Source organism: Pteropus medius, unplaced genomic scaffold (assembly GCF_902729225.1).
Source record: "Pteropus medius unplaced genomic scaffold, Ma_sr-lr_union100, whole genome shotgun sequence".
NCBI lineage: Eukaryota > Metazoa > Chordata > Mammalia > Chiroptera > Pteropodidae > Pteropus > Pteropus medius.
In genome coordinates, this window is record NW_024355203.1 from 1,602,843 (window position 1) to 1,628,335 (window position 25,493).

Sequence of the window (25,493 nt, forward strand, 5' to 3'; positions counted from 1 at the left end):
CTTCAACACTTGTTATTACTTGTCCCGTTAATGATAGTCATTCTAACAGGTGTGAGGTGGTATCTGATTTATTTTGAGTTAATATTTATATAACATGTAAGGTTTATTTAGATCAAGATATAGCTTTTTAGATGTCCAGTTGCTCTAGCACCATTTGTTGCAAAAGCTGTTTCCTCAATGGAATTGCTTTTACACAGTTATTCAAAATCAGTTGGGCATGTTTGTGTGGGTCTATTTCTGGATTCTCTATTCTATATATTTGATCTGTTTCATTTCTGTCAATACCACTCTGTCTTGGTTAATGCAGGTATACAGTGAGACTAAATATCAAGTAGAGTGAGTCTTCTCACTTTATCCTATTTTTAAAGATTGTTTTAGTTATTATTGGCCCTTTCTCTTTCCATATAAATTTTAACATAAACTTGTCTGTGTCTACAAAAATCTTTACTAGAATATTGATAGGAATTGCATTAGAACTTTTTTCTTTGTGTGTTTGTAAGTAATAGTGTCTTTTAAATTTCATTTTCAACAATGTACATTGGTAGTACTATTAGAAATGTGGTTGATTTTTATGTATTAAGTTCTCTCTAAAACTATATATTTTCAAATGACATATAATGTGTTCTCTCTAATATCTAGCTCCTTTGCCCGAGTCTCGATTTTCTCTTTAAGGACTAAATAATTCTTCTTTTCATCGAAAGCACATATTAAGCATCTATTCAGAGATACTTAGTGAAATCCATTTATTCCGTCATCCATTTTTAACAAACATCTACTGATCACTAAGTAATATGCTAATGATAGGATCGCAATTTCTTTTTTAAAACCAGTTTTTACCTTTGACTATTTTACATGAGAGAAAATAAGTGTGCAATAAATTATTGTAGATACATGACCATAGTTTAAAATACAGTGGGGTTCCACCAAAATGGAGTAACCCCATTTCTCCCAGTCCTCTCCCTTATAACTAAAAATGCTGGATATAACACAACTGACAAGCATTGAAAGTCTGTAAAAGGTAGGAGGAAGGATTGTCTAGGGCAGGAGTCCTCAACCCCCAGGCCGCGGACAGGTACCAGTCTATGGCCTGTTAGGAATGGGCCGCGCAGCAGGAGGTGAGTGGAGGGTGAGCGAGTGAAGCTTCATCTGTATTTGCAGCCACTCCCCAGCGCTAGCATCACCACCTCAGCTCCACCTCGGATCATCAGGCATCGGATTCTCATAGGAGCAGCGGTCCCTGATGCTAAAAAGGTTGGGGACCACTGCTCTAGGGACCTCAGGACTTGAGGAATGACATGACAATCTTCCAGTCCCCTGCCTGGCAGAAGCAGGCAGCAGAAATACAATGTCACTGCTCTTGAATGTGGAAGGGTCAGCATCCCTGAGTGGAGTGGCTGATCTTCCGTTCTCTGCCCAGTGAAGAACTAGGCAGGCATTATATTCCTTTGCAAGAGTAGTGTCAGTGCAGTCCAGTGGCAGCCTGAGCCTCTACTCCCACCTGGCAGCAGTGAGAATCTCTGAGGCACTGTGAAGTAGGATTAGTCTCTGCTAGGCATCACTGCTCTTCCTTGGTATCAGGGGTCTCAGTAGGAACAAAGCATCCACCCGCAACAAAGCAGAACATAGTAATGGGAGGCAGGGCTAGTTGGTATCCAGTTTCCCACCTTCTCTCTCTGGATCAGTGTGGCCCAACATGGAGTGAACTAACTCTTCTGCTGGAGGCAGCAAGGCAATTTGAGTCAATACCACACTTTCACCAGGAAAGTATGAGCAGGTCTGAGGAGGAAGCAGAACATACTTAGCCACTCAGCCCTCATGTTACATTTCACCTGGAGGAGTGTTTGCTTAAAAAGAAAGAAAAAAAAAAGATTATATTGGATTCAAATTCTCATAATATCTAAAATGGGCAGGATCGAATACAACACTCACTGGTTATACAGTGAGTCAGGAAAATCACAACACGAATGAGGAAATAATCGACAGATACCAACACTGAGATAAATCAGATGTTGGAATTATCTGACAAGGATTTTAAAGCAACCATCATAAAAATAATTCAGCAAGTAACTACAAAATCTCTTGAAGCAGATGGAAAAAATGGAAACTCTCATTAAAGAAATATAAGTTATAAAAGAGAAACAAATAGAAATTATAGAACTGAAAAATACAATACTCAAAATAAAACCCATTGGGAAGGTATGATAGAGCAGAGATGATGAAAGATGGTTTGTCTTCTTTGCTACTATATTAAAATTTTACTTACAAGGACCAAAGAACTTCATTTTGCCAGATCTTCTGGATTTCACTTGCTTTTCTCAACACTGATTTTTACACCTTCTACTCTCTGATAGATAGCTCAGTAAATTCCTCAGGGTTCTCTTTCTTTGAATTTTTCTTTTTTCTTTTTCCCCCTGGCTTTATTGAAATATAGACAATTAGTTGCTTGTATTTACATTGTACAATTCGATGAGTTTTTTTCAATCATATTTGGCATACAATAGTATATTTCATTTGTACAGCATAGTGATTAGAGATCTATTTAACTCACAAAGTGATCACCCCACTAAATCTAGTACCCCTCTTCCCCCTTACATATTTATTACAACATTGTTAACTATTTTCCTTATGCAACACTTTATATCTCCATGTATATTTTGTAACTCCATTTGTACTTCTTAATCCCTTTGCCCTTTTTCACCATCCCCCATCCCCCTCTCATCTAGTAGCCCTCATTATTCTCTATCTATGAGTTTATTTCCGTTATTGTCATTGTTGTTTATTTTGTTCTTTAGATTCCACATCTACATGAAATCATGTGTTATTTGTCTTTCTCTATATGACTTATTTCGTTCAGCACAATACCTTCTAGGTCCATCAAAGCAATATCTTTTTCCCATACCCTTCCTTTTAGTCTCTGTGTGTCTTTTAATTTGAAGCAAGTCTCCTGTAGGCAGCATATATGGGGATCTTGTGTTCTTATCCATTTAGCCACTCTATCTTTTGGTTGGAACACTTAATTCAATTATGTTTGAGGGACTTGTTCATAGGAATGTAGTTGTTACCATTCTTTATTCCTGTTTTTGATACATGTTTTTTTTTTTCTTCTTAAAGAAGTCCTCCAACATTTCCTGTAATACTGCCTTGATGTTGATTATTCCTTTAGCTTATTTTTGTCTGGGAAGCTCTTTATATGTCCTTCGACGCAAAATGATAGCTTTGTTGGATAAAGTATTCTTGGTTGTAGATCCAGGGTTTTCATCACGTCGAATATTTTGTGCCAAGACCATCTGTCCTGCAGGGTTTCTTTTGAGAAAACAATCTTATGGGTGCTCCCTTGTAGGTAACTAATTTATTTTCTCTTGCTGCTTTTAATATTTTTTCTTTGTATTTAACTTTTGGCATTTTAATTATGATGTGTCTTAGTGTGGGCCTCTTTGATTCCTCTTTCCTGGGACTCTCTGAGCTTCCTGGGGTTGTATGTCTGTTTCCTTCACAAAGTGAGGGAAGTTTTCTATCATTTTTTTTCGAATAGCTCTTCAACGTCTTGTTTTCCTTCAAGTACACCTATGACATGGATACTATTACATTTAATATTATCCCATAGGCTCCTTAAATTATTATTATAGTCTTGGCTTCTTTTTTCATGCTGTTCTGATTGAGTGTCCTTGGCTTTCCCATTTTCTGTATAGGTCATTTGATCTTCTTTATTCACTTTGTTTTTTCCATTTAATATACTTCTCATCTCAGATAATGTGTTCTTCATTTCTGACTGGTTCCCTTGTATAATTTACATTTTCATTTTTATGTTTTTTATCTCTTTATTAAAGTTCTCACTGAATTCATCTACACTCCCCCTAAGTTCATTGAGCATCTTTATAACCAGTGTTTTGAACTCTGCATCTGTTAGATTCCTTGACTCCATTATTTCTGGATCTCTGTTGTGTTCTCTCACATGGTTTCTGCTTCTTTGTCTTCCCATTTTAGCTGCCTTTCTGTGTCTGTTTCTGTGTACTAAGCAAAGCTCCTAAGTCTCCCAGTCTTATTAGTGTGGCTTTGTATGCTAGGCGTCCAGTAGTACGGTCCTGAGAGGGGTTCAGCTGCAGGCCAAGTTTAGCCCCAGTCTGTGCCCCTCCAGGGCCACCTGTTAAAATTCAGCAAGCAATCCACAGGTGCTGAGCTTATAGTTGCCTCAAGAGGCCACGCCAGGAACCAAGGCCAGCTGCCACCTGTATGAGTCTAGGTGCTACTCAGCCGAGAGCACCTAACTCTCTGAGGATATACCTGGATGTGGTTTGGGTGGGACCTGAGTTGGGGGAGGCGGGGTTTCAGGGAATCCTTTGGACAAGCGACCTCTGTTACCCAGTTTGATGATGTCTCAGCTATGGAGGCATTGAGTCCACCCGTTGGGAGGTGGGAGGGCTCAACAGGGGAACAATGGATACCTCCAGCACTTCTGTCTGGGACAGATCCTTGCAGCCGGCCCTCACTCCACAACTCAGTGTCCTTCTGTAAGTCCCTGGTGTCCTCTGCCGACCCAGCGCTGGTGCTCAGTGTGAGCAGGTCTGTCACCACGAAAGTCTGCTCGCGGACATGTCCCCTTTAAGAGGTGTCTGCAGCTGCCGCAGCCTCTGTCCCACTGAGCCACTGAGGACCCCAGCAGCCTCGCGTCCTCACCCCATCCTACCTTCTACCATTACAAGGTGATTTCTTACTTCTCTCCCTAGTTGTAAGGCTTCCGTTCGTCTATATCCCAGACAACTTTGCTTGTTGTTTGCTCCATGTTTCCGTCCCAACTTTGATGTGGTTGCAAGAGAAATGAAAAAAGACTGTCATCCACGCCATTTTTTTCCCGATGCCCTCTCTTTGAATTTTTCTTAAATGCTAGTGTTCACCAGAATTTTGTTTTCGCCTATCTCCCTTTAGCCTTCTACATCAGTTGTTCTCAACTTTGGCTGCATTTGGAACTGACTGGGGAGCTTTAAAAATGTTTGATATCTGCATAACACTGCACAGAGTTAAATGCAGATATCAGAAGGTTCCATTGTTCAGCCAACTTGAGAATCACTGTTCCCTAGTTTTTATTTATTCTAATAGCTTCACTTACAAATATTTATCGAAGACTCCAAAAAAATTCCAAAATTTTTCACAAGCCTTGGAAGTCTATTTTCAACTTCCTAATAGTCCTCTCTTCCTGTTTGTTCAAAAGACGCATTGAGTTCAAGTGTACCAAAATCTATTTCAATACCTATTTCAACAAACCTACTTTCTCCTCAGATAATTCCTTTTTGTCTTAATAAATAGCATCAGCATCATTCTAGTCACCCCAACTAGAAAATTGTTACTTACCCTTGTTTCCTTCACCTTTATTGCCTTATTTGGTTACCAAGACCTGTCCAATTTACCTTAGAAATGGCTTTTGAGTGGATTCTTTCTTGTTCATATCAATTCCCACTGTCCGGGCAAGTACAATGTCCTCTTAAGTGGTTTCCCTGTCTCCAGGCTTTTTCTATTTTAGTTACTGTTCCACGCTACTGCAGAATTATATGTCTATGACAGAGATTATTTCATTTCTCCACTTAAAAGTCTTCGAAGGGCCTTTTTTTTACCAAGCGAAATGAAATCCGAAGACTTCGCTTGACATATATAGGCCTTTAAAACCTAGCTCCAAACTTTCATTTCAGACTCATCTTGAGTGTTTATCTCTGTAGGCACCTTGTGCTATGTTCTCAACATCCTTTCTGCTGTTTACAGGTGAAGATCTGAATTTTACTTAACTCTTTTACTCTTTGTTCCTTCATCTGAAATTCTAGTTTTTCATTGCCTCTTTGAATAATAGTCATTTCTTGGAGAAGATCCAGTATATGCTTACCATCTTTTTACCTTTTCCAAATTGCTCCAAAGACATTTGTTTCAGCAATCTATTGTAGGGGGAAAATACTCCAAAACTAAGCGGCTTAAAATAACAACCATATTATTTGCACCTGATTCTGCAGTGCAGGCTTTGCTAGGTGATTCTTCTGTTGATTTTGCCCATTCACTTGAGGCTGGAATCCACTAGAGTTCAGGGTTAGCTGAGCCTCTTTCTCTCTCCATGAATTCTCAAGGTCCCCCTTCTCCATGTCATCTTTTTTAGCTCTCTCCCTAGTGGATAGACAGAATTTTACATGGTGACTCAATTTATAACTACTTATCGATCATTTGCTTGCATCATGCCTATGAATATCTCATTCGCCAAGTCTAAAACTAACATGAGAGAAGACTTTACAAGTACTTAAATACCATGAGGTGTTCATTGGCAAGACCACCAAAATAATAGTCCAACAGAGTCTGCCCTTTGGCCCCTGATCATTTATGCCCTTACATATATAAAGTATCCTCACCCCATTCCTATCCACCCCAAAGTCTTATTTATGGCATCAGAGTCAAGCTAAAAATCCAGGATCTCATTATCTAAATAAGTTCTGGGTGTGAAAGAGATTCTTCATGCTTCCTCTCCTGAATGCAGCTTCTCAGGAGGTTCCCCTCTTGATCCAAAGCTCTGTGAGCAAAAAGATATGTTATCTCACCCTCACACACCCAACATACAATGGTCAGACAGGGAAAAGGTAATTAAATAGTCCCATTTGAAATGGAGTGGAGTGAGTATGGGAGATAAAGAGCAGTCACTGGCTCATAGATTTGTTTAAATTAAATGTATTGGGCTGATATAGGTTAATAAAATTATATAGGTTTAAGTGTACAATTCAGTAATACATCATATGTATATTGCATTGTGTGTTCACCACCCAAAGTTAAACCTCCTTCCATTGCCATATATTTGACCCTCTTTATACTTATCTACTTCCCCTACCCCTCTTTCCTTCTGCTAACCACTAAACTGTTGTCTGTGTCCATGAGTCTCTGTTTGTTTTGTTTGTTACTTTCAATTTTATATGCCACGTATCAGTGAAATCATATGGTTCTCAACTTTTTCTGTCTGACTTATTTCACTTAGCGTGATAATTGATTAGGGCCCACTTCTACTCATTGGGAGTGGTTTCCTGTGGCTCTTGGGTCCATTTTCTTCTTTTCCACAGATAGTTAAGGTCCTAGAGGTCTCTGTTTAATGTGAACATTATCTGTCTCTTTTAGTAGAAGCTAGTCTGATTCCATAAACTACTGTTAGTCTTTTATGTATTAAATTGTAACCCACTCCATTTAGCTGAAGCCATACCCACAAATATCTTTATGCAGATGTCTCTCTACTTTGGTGTTCAAGTCAGTGTGCTGGAAGACAGTCCACCAAAGATTATTAGACACCCCTTTGCCTATCTAGTCTTAGGGTTTGCCTCATAAATCCTTCTAGCTAAGAGTCTTAGGGTTTGCCTCATAGATTTTCCTAGCTACCTTCTGTGGATGGTAGAGTATGCATTGTATTATAGACTTACTATCACTGATATGCTTTTCCTTCAGAATCAATGTGGGATAGTGTTTGTCACAGAGGAGGCATCCACCCCCCCAAAAAAAAATAGTTATTAAATGAAATAATTAATGATTGGGATTAGTGTTCTTAGAATACCTTGTAGAAGACAATGCTATAGCTGAAATCGTACCATTTTCTAATTCTCAGTTTTTCATGAGAAAATAAAATAATTTTACTTCTCATGACAGCTTTTGTATGAAACTGACACAAATTATGAACTGCTTATCTTATATCATGATTTTTGTTATTCTAAAGGACAGTTTATTCTTTCCTTGTAATATACCTTCCCTGTCACCAGGTGGAAGTGGAAAGCAATACTATTTTAGCCATAAAAGACTCACAACAAGTAAATGCTGTAACTAAAGTATAAATAATTAAGTCTTTAATTTTAATCTGTATGATAGAATGTGATTTTAATGTCTATTATTGTTTTATGTGATTATTGTTTAAAAATCAAGTCATTCTTGTATCAAAGGATAAATAATGTCATCATCCTTTTAGAAAGTCTTAAAGATTTACACCCTGAGGAGTCTTCATAATTTGTTCAGGGCAATCAAAGTTAGTATAAATGTTTCATATCCTACCTAGAAATTTTAATGATCATACACATATGTGCTCCAAGGATCTAAAGTAGTTCACAAGCTTGATTTCCTAATTGTTAAACTACCTCTCTTAATTGAAACCAGAGTACACCCTTGAAAATATAAGCTATAATTTATAGGTTATAAGAAATCTAATTAAATCTACATAACCTATTCCTTTAAAACAGCAGTCCCCAACCATTTAGGCACCAGGGACCGGTGCTCCTATGAGATCTAATGCCTAATGATCTGAGGTGGAGCTGTGGTGGTGATGCTAGCGCTGGGGAGCGGCTGCAAATACAGATGAAGCTTTGCTTGCTCATCTGCTGCTCACCTCCTGCTGTGCAGCCAGTTTCCTAACAGGCCACGGACCCATACTGGCCTATGGCCCAGGGGTTGGGGACCCTTGCTTTAAGAAACCCATATGTAATCAAAAGTCTTTAAAATAAAGTTTCAATCTGGATGCAGATTCGCTTATGGATCGTAAATTGAAATTGGAGAACTGTACATCAGGCATTCCATATACTCTTTTGGTGGGAACATATGTTTCTTGCCATAATTTGCTTTAAAGAGATTTTCCAGTTGCATAATTTTGATAATGCTTAGAGATCATGCTGAAGTGGTAGATCAACCTAAAACAGATACTAAGTTTAGCCTTTCCATGTATGAGACATGAAAGAGTTTTCTAAAGATCAAACTATTTTCGAACAGGGCAATAATTAGCCAGATTGCTATCTTTTGAATGCTTTCTTTTTCAGAACCAAACCCAGTTGACAGAGGTAAAAGCTAAGAGCTGTGTGAATTACCTATTCAATTTACTGATTTTTAACTAGGCAGATGAAAGAAATTCTGCTGGTGTGATGATGGGGTAGTTTCTTAGGTCACTAGATTAAGAAAAGCTTTGTCTTATCTGTCTAAGTCCCATAAGAGAGAAAGCTTTGAGAACTCTTTGAAATCAATGGTGTCATGTTCAGGGAAGACAGAGACATAAATTTGCTCCCAAAAAAGTATCAAATTAATATGGAATAGATAGGCTACTGAGAAAGATACATTTGTAAAATAATTAGGTATATAAAGTTTAATGTCGAGCTCTCATGTATTTTTCTATTTTTTCCATTTTAGGTAATGAATTAGTAGGAGCCCCTTTTCAGTCATGGCTATTTCACAAACATTACTAAAAGTCTATGCTGTAACATAATTGATAATTATCATGATGAAATAGTTAAATTGCAAACAATGTGTGCCAACATACAGGTCACTGATAATTCAACAAAACTTTATTGATGGTTATACTTTTGTACTGTGATTATTAATTTTTTTATTTGTAAAAAAATAAAATATTCTCCAAAGAAAAGGTAACTGCTAATGTTGGTACAGTGAACAAAGATAAAGTGAATAGGCCTAAGAAAGTAATAGCAGCTGATCAACAAAGTTTAGTAGAAGTGAAAAAGTTGAATATGAAACTGAGATTATCCAAGGCTCTTTTTAAGTCTAATTTTGTGTGTGGTTCTCAAGTAAAAAATATGAACAATCATCTCAGTTAATGTAAAGAAGACAATAAAGAGTCTGATTGTTCTTAAAAGAGCTCATGAAGGGCCCATGATTTTAGCGATACTTTGAAAAATAAACACATGGCTAGGGGAAGTGTAATGGCGACAGATATCTCTTTCAGAAAGGTCTCGTGATGACTAGTACAAGAAAAGTTAAATTATGATCTAGAACAGGGGTTGGAAAAACTTCTTCATAAAGCGCCAGATGGTAAAAATTGGGGGCTTTGCAGACCATATAGTCTCTATCACAACTACTCAACTCTGTTTTTGTTAGCAGGGAAGAGACACAGACAAAACATAAACTAATGGATGTGGTTGTATTCTAATAAAGCATTATTTGCAAAAACTGATGGTGAGATGGATTTGGCCTGTGGGCTGTAGTTTGCCGATCTCTGATCTAGAAAATGCCTTGCAGACTGCAGATAGTTAAGTCAACAGTAGAAACGGCTGTTGTGAAAAAGAAAAAGCTACAATCTATTCCTAATAAAGTGAGTAAATTGTTTTTGTTGGAAAATGGGATTTTGTAGGTTGTGGTTAAGAAGGATGGCTGTAAAGAATGGTAAAACAGACTAAGACTTAAGAGGAAAGCAAGTGTCAAACTGGGAATGGGAAGATAAAAGCAATTGTTTTCTAGAATTATCTTGGAGCATGGAAAACAGGCAACAACTTTTTACAATAATTAAGGCATGAGGCGATAGGGACTATGGTTAGAGTATTAATGGTAGTAATATCAAGGAAAAAATGATTCACGATCACTTGCAGAAGTTAAAAATACATCAGAGACGATGCTTGATTGGAAATTTCGAGCCTGATTCAATGTTGCTATGAGAGACAAATAAAATGAAAAGAGATAGCAAGAGGCACATCTTAAAGCTTTTCCTATTCAAACCTAAAATTTTTTACCCCAAATTCTCAGGGTCTTGAGAAATTAAATTGCCTTGACTTTGAGCCATTACACTAAAACCCTTAAATAGAATTACGCCATAATCACTTCCCCCAGAACATTTGAATAAATAAAGGAAGAGATCTGGGGTCCTTTCTATGTTCTATGTTAGTCTACTCGTTAGTCCTTTTGTTTTAAATTAACTAAAGTCCATTCTTTATTCAGATTTCTTTTTTCTTAGACCTTTAGTTTCTTAAAGGCAGACATTTAACATCTTGTTCATCTTTGCATCTCTGATTATGCATATATGACCAACGATTTCTGAGCAAAGAAAACTCTTTTGCTCAGTTGTCACCATTTGGAGACAGGCTGTTTTATATAAGAAGAACCTTAGAAATAACAGTGGCTTAAAGAAGAGATGTTTTTCACTCTAAGAAAAGTCTAGATATAGGCAGTTCAGAGCTTATAAGGTGTCTGCCCAGTTGTCTATGCCTCAAGTTTCTTCTGTATCTCCACCCTGTTCTCCCTAGGGTGTGGTCCTCATCCTTATTTTCCAAGATGAAGCTCTATCCATCGTATCCGTGGTGTTATGAGCAGCAAGATGTAATGAAAGGAACAAAGAATATGGTGCTTCCCACCTTTAAGAATAAATCTCAGAGGTTACTTATATCACTTCTACTTACATCTCATAGGCCAGAACTTGTTCACATAATTACAACAAACTACAGTGGTGGCTGGGATATGAAGTCTCTATTAGTAGTACATATGTGCCTGACAATAATAGATTAGGTCTATTACTGCAGATGTTAAATTCATATCCCTACAAGAAAAGCCCAAAACATGGATTCTTTTGCAAGTGATCTGTTGAGGGAGTGCTGGCAGGAGTAAACCTACAGGGAGAAAATCAGGCAAAGGTATGTTTTCAAAAGTCTAGCATTAGCCTGATGCCACAGGGAGTTATAGAATATAAATTGCACTACAGAATTTATCCTGCCTTGAAGCCAGCTGCCAGGGTGTGGACTTCTCAGTCATCTCTATCCTGGAGGCTCTTGTCATGCTCAGGCAATTTTCCAAAAAAGGGTACAGGTGTGAGGCTTGACCAGTCAACACCCACAGCAGCAAGGGGATGAGTACAACAGCTGGTGAAGAAATTCTGAGTGGGATACCAAAAGCATCTGCTACATTGAGGAAGAAGGGAAGACAGACATTGAGGGAACATTGATAGCCATTTTTGGCACAGCCAAGAAGCCTCTCTCCATATATATTGAAAAAACTCAGTATTCTATTTTTTTTTGTTTTGTACACAATAACCACTCTTTTAGGATTTGTTGAATGAATAATGCATATTCTTGAACAACCTTCCATTTAAAAAAAATTCTTAGCCCATTTTCTTTAAAATTATTGAAAAGATTAAGAAATATCAATATTCTCAATGCCAACATACCTACCCTAATACAGACATATGCATCCTCAATAGCTACTCATTCTGCTTAGATTCTAAGCCACACTCAGCACCAAATATAGAATTACCTCATCAACATTCCTAAAAAAGGACTGGCCAGCATAATCTCTGCTTTTTCAAATATTTTTTATCCTGGTTCCCAGAAAATTTCTCATTGCTCAAGAAATAAATAGCCAGTTTACTATGATTAGAATACATACAAATCTTCCCCAAATCTTAAATGAACAATCAGTATGACTTTTCTCATCAGATTGCTGTGACCTAGATTTATGCAGGTTTTAATGGTATATCAGGTTTTCAGGCAGCTCTTCATATAGTAACTTTATGATATAAAATCTGAGGTTATAAAACAAAAATTTAAAAGAGATAATTGAATAAGCATTTAACTGATTTCATTATATTTCACAATTATAGATCTGGAACTATCATCCATTTTCTTTCACAAAGGTCATAAAAGCTAATCCTATAAACGAGTCAAGGTTATGGAATGAATGACCAACATTTGAAGTATGGTCCAGTGGTTTCAGGAAAATATCTTGTATTGTCTTAAAGCCAAAGAAAAAGGAAAAGAAAACATAATTTCAAAGCAATATCACATTAGTTATACTCCGTATAATAGAAAAGTGGCTTAAGGAAGATAGCTTATTTTCTCATGTAAAATGGAGGTGTTCCAGAACTTGTATGACAGTTTCAAGGTTTGACAATGCCCATGGCTGCAACGCTTTATACTCTGCAATTCTTAGCATGTAGCTTCCATTCACAAGGTTATTCTATGGTCCTAATGCAACTGAAGAACTGAATTTTTAATGTTACTTAGTTTTAAATAACACATGTGAATCTCAGTCTTTGTTTTGAACTGATAATATCAAGCCATTCTTGGCTATTTCTTAGAATATAAACTGTTCTATTTAGCCTAAAATCATGTGATATAGATATGGAAAGGCTATTAGACCACAAAACTAATATTTTGAAATACTGAAAATCAACCTGGATCCTCTGATTTCATAATAACCGACATTCATAAAAATTAATTTCGTTAAAACATTTTATAATTAGGTGATGGATGTGTTAATTATCTTGATGTTGGTAATCATTACACAAGGTATATATATGTCAAATCATCACATTATACACTTTAAATGTATACAATTATATTTGTCAATTACTTCTCGATAAATTTTTTAAATGATTTTATAACCGACTAAGTTTTTTTGATATTTTGAGCAGAACTTCCTCTATTTTCTTTGAATTAGTAAGATTTTCACACCCTTATCATTTCAATTCATTTTTAATGGCTATTGTATTTGAAGAATGATTATAATAATCTGACAACAAATTTTCACCCCATCTGTCTTAAATATTGAGGCTTAGGCTGTCTTTCTGGTTTTGACTCTGTAAACCCATCCACAAAGGTAAACTAGTCATTAATTTGAATGTAAACCACAATATTATTTCTGTTACTAAAGAAGTTTTGGAATTGCTTGCATCTTAGTTGATGTAATTGAATCGACTAGGAATCTTTGATACTGTATTCATTCTGAATTGAATGTGTTTTCCAGTTATTGGGCATTGGGAGCACAGCAGTGAATTAAGGCTGATTAGGCTCCTCCTGTAGCTGGAAATTTGTTCTGGAAAAAAGCTTTTGATGCAGTAATTACTTGTGCCCTGGCTTTTAAGAAGGAAGAGAACAGGGTTCCTTAAGATCAACTAACAGCCCCTCAGGGCCTGTACTCTTCAAACTGAAATCCAAGTATTTTGGGGATTCTACAAAAAATTTCCAGGAGGTATGCCACGAAAGTAGTTTGAAGGTAATCCATCTCCAGAATGTCAACTTTCACATGTACTCTTGTCTAAAACTACTTGGTAAGTCACAATAGCACTTCTTGCACTTTGTGAAAGAAAGGCGCACCTCTTTCCCTTCCCAAATTGCACTATGCTGTATTGCCCCCGGATACAAAAAAGACTTAAGTGCCAAACAAAGGGAGGGTCTGAAGTATTAGTTTTAAGAATCAGGGCAATTAGGGGATCATTTTATAAACTATATAAGTGTCTAACCAATGTACTATATACATGAAACTAATAATAAAATAAAATAAAATAAAATAAGGAATCAGGGCCATTTAAACTCAGAGATCTTCCTCTCCTTCCTGTCTTACAGTATTTCTGATGAGTATGAAGCTTAATCCAAGTTAATATAGTCTTAATTCAGAATAGGTAAAGCAATATATAGTCATGAAACTGAATTAAATGTTATTGGAATGTGTTATTGAACTATTATATTTCAAGATGCATTTGATAAAACTCAGGAATAAACTTTTTTTTTATGTGATATGCATTACCTGCCTCAAAAAAAACAACAACAAAAAAACCCAGTTAAGACCAATTTCATCAAATGACACCATGAAGTAGTTATTGCCATTATCTTATTTCATTTTATAATATTTAATATTTTCATTCTCCTATTAGTAAATAAATACACTTCTTTAAACTTACCAAAAAAAGTTGTCAACTTAAAACACTTAAAAAGTTTTTCTAAGATATTTTATAGAAAAGTAACACCCCCTCCCCCAAAATACTAACCAACCAAACAAATTAAAAAACCTTGAAAACCTCTGCTCAATGTTTCTCAAATTATGGTCTGATGTACAATTAGATTAAAAATCACCTGAAGTATTAGTTTTAAAAAATCTTGGATCCTACCATATACCTATTAAATCAGAATTTCTGGGGAAACAAGGACCGGAAATCTGACAGTTCAGCATGCATCTGGGGTTTTAATATTCACATTAAGTTTGAGAATTTATATTCAGGTGATAGTGATCCTTTCAAGAGAATTATATCCCATACAAATTCATGGATAAAAAGGTGCTTTATAAAATCATAAATATATAAAGACTCTCTTGATAGAGGACACCCAGCACCTGACATACTTCCCAGCATATAGAAGGAGTGAATACAAAGTATATACCTCCTTCTAAAATATTGAACAATTTGATGTAAAGGATGCATCTTCCTTCTATAATGTTGAAAATGTGTTCCATAGTTAATGTTTTTATGAAGACTGTTTACCTCTTCATCTAAATTTAATTTACAGTGGAATCATAGGTAGTAAAGACATAGTAGGATGCCTTCCAGATTCCACTACTATGATCTTCAAATGAATGAGCATTACAGATTGCTCAACCTACAGAAAAGTTCTTAATTAAGGAAACCAGTAGTGTGCAGAGTAATAGTCTCTGTGTTAACCTTGTTGACACAGTGTAGAAATCCCATGTAGATCTCTTGTACAAAACAATGAAAATGTTCTAGTTCTTAAACTGGAATTTCTAAGCAATTGCACTCTACTGAAAATTGCTGCTATGGATGTTTGTTCAAAGGCTTTGGTTTACAAATGAAAGATGTGAAAATATCAAACTTTCTTCATCTCTGAAAGTTATTTCCATTAATTAGGTGAATATGACAGCTCTCTCTTTACCCTAATAGCCCCCCTGGAGGAAAAATCATTTTTGTTTGTCTAAATAGTACTTAATGACTCTTCTAAAATTAGAGTTTAAGACCTTTAACTCTAGAGTGCAAAGCTCTATGTCCTTGACTGTAATGTTTATCATGAATATTAATTTCTGATCCTAAAGTCAAGCCATGAAATTTTTATATATTGTCATACCTTTCCCTTGACAATTTTAGTAATTGCCATAATTTCCTCATCAGCAAGGGTTGTTTATGGCTTCCCTGGTTTAATGAGGCCATAAAATTTGTAGCTCTGAATTCTCTCTTTTGTGTCAATTTGAGGCCTGTAGACTTGTTTGCTCTGAGCAGTAACTAGGCCTCTGATATTAAAATAAGTATAGTTTTTATTAGTGCCCTTATATGATAAAGTACACAGTGTATTTTTGTCATTATAGATTCTAATCATTACCTTTGGTATTACTTTCTTATTAAGTAAGATCTATGCCTACTGCTCCAGTCCCATTCTCTGTTGCTCATATAAAAATATTATTTTCTACAAGATATCTATCATTTTCTTTAAAGTTGATTCATTACTGGTATCTGATCATCGAATATCAGGCTATATATATTCAGGTGGTTTATCAGTATCGAACATTAAAATTATTTAGACAGTATACACACAGACATACATCTATACATAAACACACACATATATATGCTTTTTTAATATATTCAATTCAACTGGAATATTGTTCTTTTCTGTTTATTTTTACTTTCAACAAAGATTTAGTGAATACCTAATTATTAAAGATTTAAAATAATAAGCATCCAATCTGCATTTCCATTTAAGCATAGAAAGAAAAATGTATAAGGCATGAATTGGCCTGAAGATACCACAGTCAATCAGAGAACACAGACTCTTAAAGAATTATCTGTATCACTGTTTGTCAAATGCTATTAGAGATCTGGTAACAAAGTGCTATTGCAACCAGGAAGATTCAGGGGTGGACACACAGAACAGGGTGCATTGACGCTGGGTAAGAGATAGATATTTTTTGATAGAGAAATGGAAAATTCTATTTTACACAGTGGAAATAGCACAATGCCAGCCATGGTGATTTAGGGAAATGTGGTGTGAGAGGGAGGAGCAACACATGTATGTGCAACAGTGAAGAGTGCAAAATGGTGCGTGGAAAGATAGAGAAGATGCTAGAAAGGAAACTTGTGGATAGATTTGAGAAGTATCCGTGGATAGAATCTCAGGCTTAGGAGTTTTATTTTTTTCCTTAGGAGATGGAGACAGTGATGCAGGATAGCCTAAATGCCATAGAGAAAATTATTCTGGATAGTTAGTCATGCAGGTAATTATTTAACAAATTCTCTTTCGAGAGTTCTTCTAAGCCAGGGAATGGCTAAGAATCAAAGCCAGTCTCCATTCTCAAGGCTCTTATAGTCTTTTGCAGGAGCAAAATTAAGAATAATTAAGCCAACGATTAATGTCTAATATGACAAAGGTTATGAGAAAGGAAAGAACAAAGTGTAATAGGCATATACATGAGGCAGGTTATTCAGAATAAAATCAGGAAAGGCTTCTTGAAGATATGTGTTGAGTTCTGACACAAGAGCAAAACTTAGATGAAAAATGGGGTTTGGAGGAGATCCTATGTGGGAAAATAGTATAGGCTATAATCATTATACATGCCTTCCAACTTTATATTAAAAGGTACTGTGAGCCAACGAAGGACTTTTTAAGCGTGTGGATGACAAAATCAGATTTGAGTTTTAGGGAGCTCATTTGGAAGCAGTGTGTGAAGAAGCAATGCCTAACTACAGGATTTTCTTAGATTGGGCTCCCCAAGCAGCAGACTCCATGGAAGCATCACTACAGAAAAGGAGAAGTAATATGAGGAAGAGAAAGAAGCCAATCAAATGTGTATTATAAAGCCAGTTAATCCTGTCAGCAACTGGAAATTAGGTTTACTGGAGAATGCTGGGAGAAAATGTAGAGATGCCCTCAGTATTATCACACTCACGAGGAAAGGAAGCTGGGTTATTTAGCCACCAGTTCTCCATCTGTTCCTTATTGAAGACTTCTTCTAAAAGCATTAGCTCTCTAGCATTTCTGGTTTGCCAGCCATGCATACCAAGATTAGTCCCTAGGCCATTTGAGTGGGGTGCTGGCATCATTGGCTGAAGGGGTTACCAGATGGGAAGTGTCAAGGGTCCAGACTTGGCCATGATAGAGTACAGAGAAGGGCAGGTGAGCTACCAGGCCATCACTTTCATAGAATTTGACCATGAATTCAGTATTAGAGATGAATCATCAATGTTGACTTCCCAGAAAGTAGATAAATATTGAATATGTTATGTGTTTTTTTTTAACAACAAAAAGGTTTTAGTATATGTGTGAAACCAATATTAAAGCATCATTATAATTATATCTACTTCAAAGAAGTATCATGTTACATAACATTATAAACAGTGGCTAGGAACCAGAAATCATAGAGTAGTTCTTCGATCTTCAAATTTCTAACTGTGAAGCTTTGATAATGCTCTTGATTTCTTAGAGTCTTTCATGAAAAAAAAATAGAGGTAAACATCAAAGCATCTTTGTATAGGTTACATGACGCGAAGTATAAGCAAGCCTTGTACAAAATTGTCACTTTTTAAAAAATGTTTAATTAAGTTTATTGGGGCAACATTGGTTAATACAATTATATAATTTTCAAGTGTACATTATAATTTGACATCTGTATATTCTCTTGTGTGTTTACCACCCAAAGTCCAGTTTCCTTCAGCTACCACATATTTGCTCCCCTTTACCTACTCCACCCTCCCCTAAACCCTATGTTTGACCCCCTTTACCCCGTCTACCTCTTCCCTCCTCCCCCACCCCACTAGTAACCACTAGTCTATAGTCCTCTGGTAACCACTAGCCTATAGTCCATGTCCATGAGTCTCTGTTTATTTGTCCTGCTCATTTGTTACTTCTAGGTTTATATTCCACATATAAATGATATTATGTGATTTTCAAGTTTGTCTGTCTGGCTTATTTCACTTAGCATGATTATCTCGAGGTACATCCATGTTGTCGCAAATGGCAGTATTTCATCTTTTCTTATGGCTGAGTAATATTCCATTGTGTATATGTACCACAGCTTCTTTAATCAATCATGTATCATAGGACACTTCAGTTGCTTCCATGTCCTGGCCACTGTGAATAATGCTGCTATGAACATCGGTGTGCAAATATCTTTTCAGATATGGGTTATCAAGTCTTTGGGGTAAATACCCAGTAAAGGGATTGCTGGATCATATGGTAGATCAATTCTTAGTTTTTTGAGGAACCTCTATACTGTTTTCCATAGTGGCTGGACCAATTTGCAGTCCAACCAGCAGTGTATGAGGATCCCCTTTTCTCTGCATCCTCTCTAACGTTTGTTATTACTTGTTCTGTTGATTATAGCTATTCTAACAGGTATAAGATGGTATCTCATTATGGTTTTGATTTGTATTTCCCTAATAGCTAGCAATGTTGAACATCTTTTCATATATTTGTTGGCCATTTGTATGTCCTCTAGGGAGAAGTGTTTGTTTAAGTCCTCTGCCCATTTTGTGAATGGATCATTTGTTTTTTTGTTGTTGTTGTTATTGAGTTGTATGAGTTCTTTGTATATTTTGGATATTAGGCCTTTATCGGAGGTGTTGCTTGCAAATATTTTTTCTCATTTGGATGGTTCTCTCTTTACCTTGTCGATGATTTCTTTTGCTGAGCAGAAACTTTTTAGTTTGATGTAGTCCCATTCATTATTTTAGCTTTTACTTCCCTTACTTTTGAGGTCAAATTCATAAAATCCTCTTTAAGTTCAAGGTCCTTCAGTTTAGTTCCTATGTTTTCTTCTATGCATTTTATTGTTTCAGGTCTTATATTTAGGTCTTTAATCCATTTTGAGTTAATTTTGGTATATGGTGATAGACAACAGTCTAGTTTCATTCTTTTGCAGGTGGCTTTCCAGTTTTCCCAGCACCATTTATTGAAGAGGCTTTCCTTTCTACACTGTACATTTTTGGCTTCTTTGTCAAAAATTCTTTGCCCATATAAATATAGATTTACTTTTGGATTCTTGATCTTGTTCCACTGGTCAGTGTGTCTGTTTTGCTGCCAATACCATGCCGTTTTGATTACTGTCGCTTTGTAGTATAATTTGAAGTCAGGCAGAGTGATGCCTCCAGCCTTGTTGTTTTTTCTCAGGGTGGTTTTGGCAATTCGGGGTCTTCTGTGCTTCCATACAAATGATTTTTTTTTCTATTTCTTTTAAAAAAATGCCGATGAGATTTTGATGGGGATTGCCTTAAATCTTTATAATGCTTTAGGTAATATGGTCATTTTAACTATGTTGATTCTTCCAATCCAAGAACACGGAATTCTTTCCATTTCTTTGTATCTTCTTCAATTTCTTTTAATAGTCATCTAGTTTTCATTATATAGGTCCTTCACTTGTTTCATTAAATCAGGAAAGTCTAAAGTCTCATCTCAGAGTCAAGTTAGCATTAGATCTTTTCTCCTGTTTCTATGCTTGAGTGGGGACTTTTTTTCCTGATTCTAAAGAAAGAGATCGTGATTCCTACATGCACATATGCAGGGCCAACACTGCCCCTTTTTCAGTCAGAAAGAGATTTCTTTTCCTGTTTTCTCTTTCCTTTCTGGATTTTGAAGTACAAGCTTACATAACAGGTAATTTAAATGGATTTGTTTGAGAATATATTTTAATCACTTTAGCAAGCTTCTTTCAGAGCATCGGGTTGCACTGGGTCACTTTCTTTCTCAAAGAGTTCCAGTTGTCTTTTATAAAATATATACTTAATATTACATTGAAAAAGATAATTGATGTCAGGGATTTTCTTCAAAAGAATCTAGGTGGTGGTTAGGGCAATGGGTAGAGATGTAGATGAAATTAAATCAGCAATATGTTGATAAGTATTGAAACTGGATGGCGATACATGGAAATTTTGTAGTATTTTCTACTTTTAATCCAATAAATATTTATTGCATATCTATCATGTAACCGGCCCTGGTTTAATCATTGAAAAATCTAACACTAGCAAAAAAGACATAGCCTGTTCTCTCCCCCTTCTCCCTTCCCTCAGTAACCACTAAACTGCTGTCTGTGTCTATGAGTTTTTGTTTGTCTTGTTCATGCGTCGCTTTCAGTTTTATATCTCACATATGAGTGAAATCATATGGTTCTCCACTTTTTCTGACTTATTTCGCATAGCATGATAATCTCAAGATCCATCCATGCTGTTACAAATACCAGTATTTCACCTTTCTTTGGCTGAGTAATATTCCATTATGTATGTGTACCACATCTTTGTCCAATCATCTATCAAAGAGAATTTCGGTTGTCTCTATATCTTGGCCACCACGAATAGGGAGGTTGGTAGATAAGGACAAAGGGGGACAAATATAAGGTGATGGAAGGAAATTTAACTTTGGTTGGTGAATACACAATGCAGTGTACATATGATGTATTACTTAATTTTACACTTGAAACCTGTATAACTTTATTAACCAATGTCACCTCAGTAAATTTAATGAAAAAAGAAACACAATCAGAAATCATACAGAACAAATGTAAAATTGCAATTATAACAGCTGTTACAGAGGAAAGATACATGGCATTATGTGATATTATAATTAGGTCTGAGTTTGGTAAGATTTAACTGATCAAACATGGGTCTGGAGTAAGCAGACATATCTTAACTCTCAACCAACCCATGGCAGACATGTGGCTTAAGTAAGAAATAATCCTTTGTTATTAAAAACCACTAAGGCTTGGGGGTCATTTATAATCTAGCCTATCCTGATGAACATACATGGTGTTATGATGGGTCATCCTCATATATCTTAAAGACACCAAGGTTGACAGCAGAGCTTGGTGTGAGGAGGAAACTTTTAAACCAGGTGCCAAAGCCTTCCTTGACTGAGGCTGGAAAATGAGAGTAGAGAGGGCAAAAGATTCTAGAACCAACTGGCGTACATTTCAAAAAAGCAGGATTTGGGGGAAGAGAGTGGATGAGTCATTATTTAGGAGCCATAATAGGAAGCAGGAACACCATTGTCAGTTTCATGTCTGAAGTACAGACTGAGAGGGAATAAAGAGGCACCACTTGAGATGGCTACAGGGGAAATGATACAGAGAAGTTAATGCCAGGAAAAGAGGGGATGCTGAGGATTTAAGGCAGTTATGTGATTGTGGAACTATTACGTCATAGGGTACAGTGAAAGAGTTTGAGACATGGGATATGTGTGAGTACTGGATATGAATGAGTGAATGAATGAATCACAAAGCATTATGGAGATGCTAGTGAAGTAAAGATGTGGGGGGGAAGGGATGGTCACAATTTTGGCATCAATTCATGAAACTAGGGACGACAGACATGATGAATTCAGTCTCACTGTCACTTTGAGGAGGATGACTCACTTAGTTGAGGTGATGGCAGACCGAGAGGCCTTAGGATCTATATGCTTTTCATACCAGGTTTATGGTGAACCAGAACTTCAGGTCCTAGTGTCCATAACTTCTCCTGAACCTAATCTCTCATTGGTTCCTACACATTTAATTACTTCCAATTCAGCTCTTAGACGTTTTTATTTCCCAGTGCTTATAAAAGTGGTATTTATAAACTATAAATCTGAACTTGTTACTACCTGTTTAAAAATTTTTCAATGACTCCTCAACTTTTCAGGGTAAAACATATACTCTGTTAAAGTACAAAGGTTAATTTTCTCTCCTGTAGCTTCTATTCCAGAATCTGCTCAAAGCCACTTTCCCCTGCTCATCTTTCACATCAACCATTCAGAATCGCTTCAAGTTTTGCAAAGCTTCCTGGTTTTATGCTGTTGGTATCTGTGCTGTTCAAACTGTCTGTAACCTCTATGCTACCCTCTTTATTCTGGTAACTCTTCTCCTAACTATAGTCTGGCAAAATGACCCTTTGCATGATCTTTTCTAATGTTCTTTTGAAGTAACTCAATTAACTATCTGAAAGCTTCAGAGACATCTCGTCAAATACTGGTCAAGCAGCTTATTTCAATTTTTTTCTTTATTTTTTTTTTTTGGAAATTTGTGAAGGCATGATTTAATTTCTTTCGGAAGTTTTCAGTATTTTATTTATGACCACGACTAAAATCATCATGATATACACAAACAGCTTAATTAATTTATATACATTTTGATGAAATAATTTCCTTGATGAAGGAAACAAAATAGGAAATTCAAAAAGCCATAGCAGCAGAGAAAAAATACAGAAAACTATCAGAAGTGTTAGAACTAAGCTAACTATACATAGTATAAGAGGGAAATGTAAGAGCGTAAAATTTGAGTCATCATATAAACTTGAAGTAACTTGACACATGATTGTAGAAGTTTATTTTGATAAGTGGAAAGCTTTGTCATCATTTGTGCATTTTTCCCTTGATAGCAACCTTTATGAATTCTCTGCAGGCACTTATCTCATTTCACTGAATGTAAGATGCCAAATATTGTAAGAGACACAATCGATATTTGTACCAATAAGTTATGACACAGTGCTTTCTTATCATAGCAATTGTAAAAGACATTCCAGTTTCAAGCATGATAAAATGTGAGCAAAATGTACATCTTAAAATTGATGAAATCTAGAAATCGATAAAAACAAGAGACTGCATGATTAAATACATGATATTAGAAGACTTCTAGAGAAAATAAAGCAATAGCCTTCCAAACTTTAGAAAAAAAATAAATTAAAAAAATAAAATTCACCAAAACAGCCTGACTAGTATTTGACAGGATGTTTCTGAAACCTTAAGAGTGTTAATTAAGTTATTTCAAAACGCATGATGAGGGTTATTTTCTCAGACTGTTAAGTGAGATGTTAACTCGTACCAAACTGATTAGTTGCAAATTATTTTTGTCTGAGAGGGATGCAAATTATCTTCAGGAAAAAGAAAACCCAAATATTTGGTGATGGAAGGAAATTTACCTTTGGGTGGTGAACACACAATTCAATATACATATGATGCATTTTTTAATTGTACATTTGAAACATTTATTTTATTAGCCAATGTCACCCCAATAATTTTAATAAAAAATAATCAGGAAATGTGGAATAAAAAAGAGGATCCCAAAGGTTGCAGTTTGTTGCCCTATAGGACATTAGCCAGTTTTGTCTCAAACTTTGTAGTCTTATTCCAGCAGTTTTTCTTTTGTCAAAGAGATTTTGCACTGGACACTTGCTAAAAAGAGCAAGAAGACTTCATTCTACTAATGCAATAGGGGCTGAGAGATTGAATTCAACTCAGTTGAAACAAAAGGCAGAGGAGTTTTTAATCATTGGAGTGAGCTATTGGATAAGTGAGCTAGTAGAAGACGGTCAAGAGGGAATGTTGGTAAATGGGTTAGTTCCTCTGTGTTTGCAGATTGGTGTTTAAGGTAGTTAGACTCCTACTCTGCCACTGAGACTGGGAGACTGGGGTTCATCAATGTCCTTGATGATTACATTTCAAAGGGGTGGCTCCCAGGTTCTTGAGAAAGACATTCCTGGGTTGTAGAAGATTTACATCTCAAAGAAACTGAACAAGAATTTACAACTGCAAGTTTTCTAAAGTAAGTGCTCTGAGGAAGCTTGGAGGAAAAGGAAGGGAGGGACTGGGAGGTTATAATCAGGAAGAAACCTGTCTAAATTAAGTCAAACTAAGGAGAATGTTAAGGCTGTCTTGATCAATCACTGATTATATATACCACTCTCTGGTTTTCTTTTGGAACCAACTTTGTCATCCTTCTGGTTCTCTCTAAACCTTTCACATGTGTTCACAGCACATTTATGAGATTAATGTTTTTTACTTTTTTGAAATTTATATTGTGACATTTTTTTTTCTTCTATAACACTTGATAGAACAAGAAGAAATCAAAGACACTGAAACCAAGGGGAGAAAAGCAAAATAGTAACAAAAAGACACATTAAAACACAGATTTAGAAAGGGCAAAATAATCATTTTTGGAATCTGACTAATGAGACAGCCTGGGGAAGGCTAATGGAGTAAGGAGAGAAATAAATGGAAATAATTGTCTTTGGAATGTGAACATTAACATAATGGAGAGCAATGAATAAGAAGCACGACAGTGTTAAGTATTTTATGTCATTGTCCCAAGAGGCGCTCAGTTGAGAAATCACACCACAAAAACAAACAAACAAACAAACAAACAAAAAACCAAAAAAACCATTTCAAATTGTAAAAAATGTATGTGATAACAAAATTTGAGAGTTCAGAAAAATCATAGAATAAACAATTTATTGCCACCTTGTAAGTAGCTTCTAATCCTATTCCTAAATGTTATCAATTAAAAAGTTAACTTGAATTCTGACTCAGACATAAATGAAGCTTGCAGCATTTCGTATTACCAGGAGAAATATTTATTTTGCTCTATTTAAATTCTGCCAAGCATTTCTATTTATTTAAATTTATAAAAGTTTTTTCTTTGATGCTACTCTAAATTTATTTTTTCATTGTCTGAGAAAAATGAACTGAAAAATCTAATTTCCATTTTCTAAATTACTGTTTTTCCCCATGAACTTTCTAAGACTTTCCAAGTGATTGGAGTAAAATGGAGTATGGCAAATTGCCTTTTAGAGGGACTCTTCACAATTAGAATTTGCCAAAAGTAGAGATCAAAGCAGTATATGATGGTTTTCAAATGAACTCATGAATGTTGTTGCATATTTTTGCTTTGACTACTTTTATCTCATAATTATTTTTACCAAGTCCCAACTACAAAAGATATTTTGTGTATAATAGGCACTCAATAAATGAAGATTAAATTTTAAAAGCAACTACTTGCTTTATTTCTAGTCTAAATGTAATCAATATGAATCAAACAGTAAAGAATATCACAGAGTTGCATTACAGTTTGTAGTCTTGAAATTCCCATAATAGAGACATCTCAGGGACAGGGCTTTCCATAGATTGTTTTCAGGAATAATGGTGTTACCAAAAAGTGGGGTTCCTCTCTCAGCGCATTGTCTGGGCTCTTGATTTCTCTAACAAAGAATTGAGCAAGACACAGCA

At 35.8% G+C, this 25,493-nt stretch overlaps 2 protein-coding genes across 3 annotated transcripts in view; one reads left to right on the forward strand and one right to left on the reverse strand.

Moving 5' to 3' along the window:
• The window catches only part of IL1RAPL1 (interleukin 1 receptor accessory protein like 1), a 1,227,390-nt gene that overhangs the window by 640,926 nt on the left and 560,971 nt on the right, over window positions 1–25,493 (forward strand). The window lies entirely within an intron of this gene.
• The window catches only part of LOC120598449 (transcription factor SPT20 homolog), a 62,770-nt gene continuing 39,095 nt past the window's right edge, over window positions 1,819–25,493 (reverse strand). Inside the window, exons 2-4 of the mRNA XM_039857241.1 lie at window positions 5,982–6,141; window positions 4,443–4,578; window positions 1,819–1,844 (exon numbers count right to left, since the gene is read on the reverse strand). Coding sequence (XP_039713175.1) covers window positions 1,819–1,844; window positions 4,443–4,578; window positions 5,982–6,141 — 322 coding nt within the window. The remainder of the gene's footprint in view (window positions 1,845–4,442; window positions 4,579–5,981; window positions 6,142–25,493) is intronic.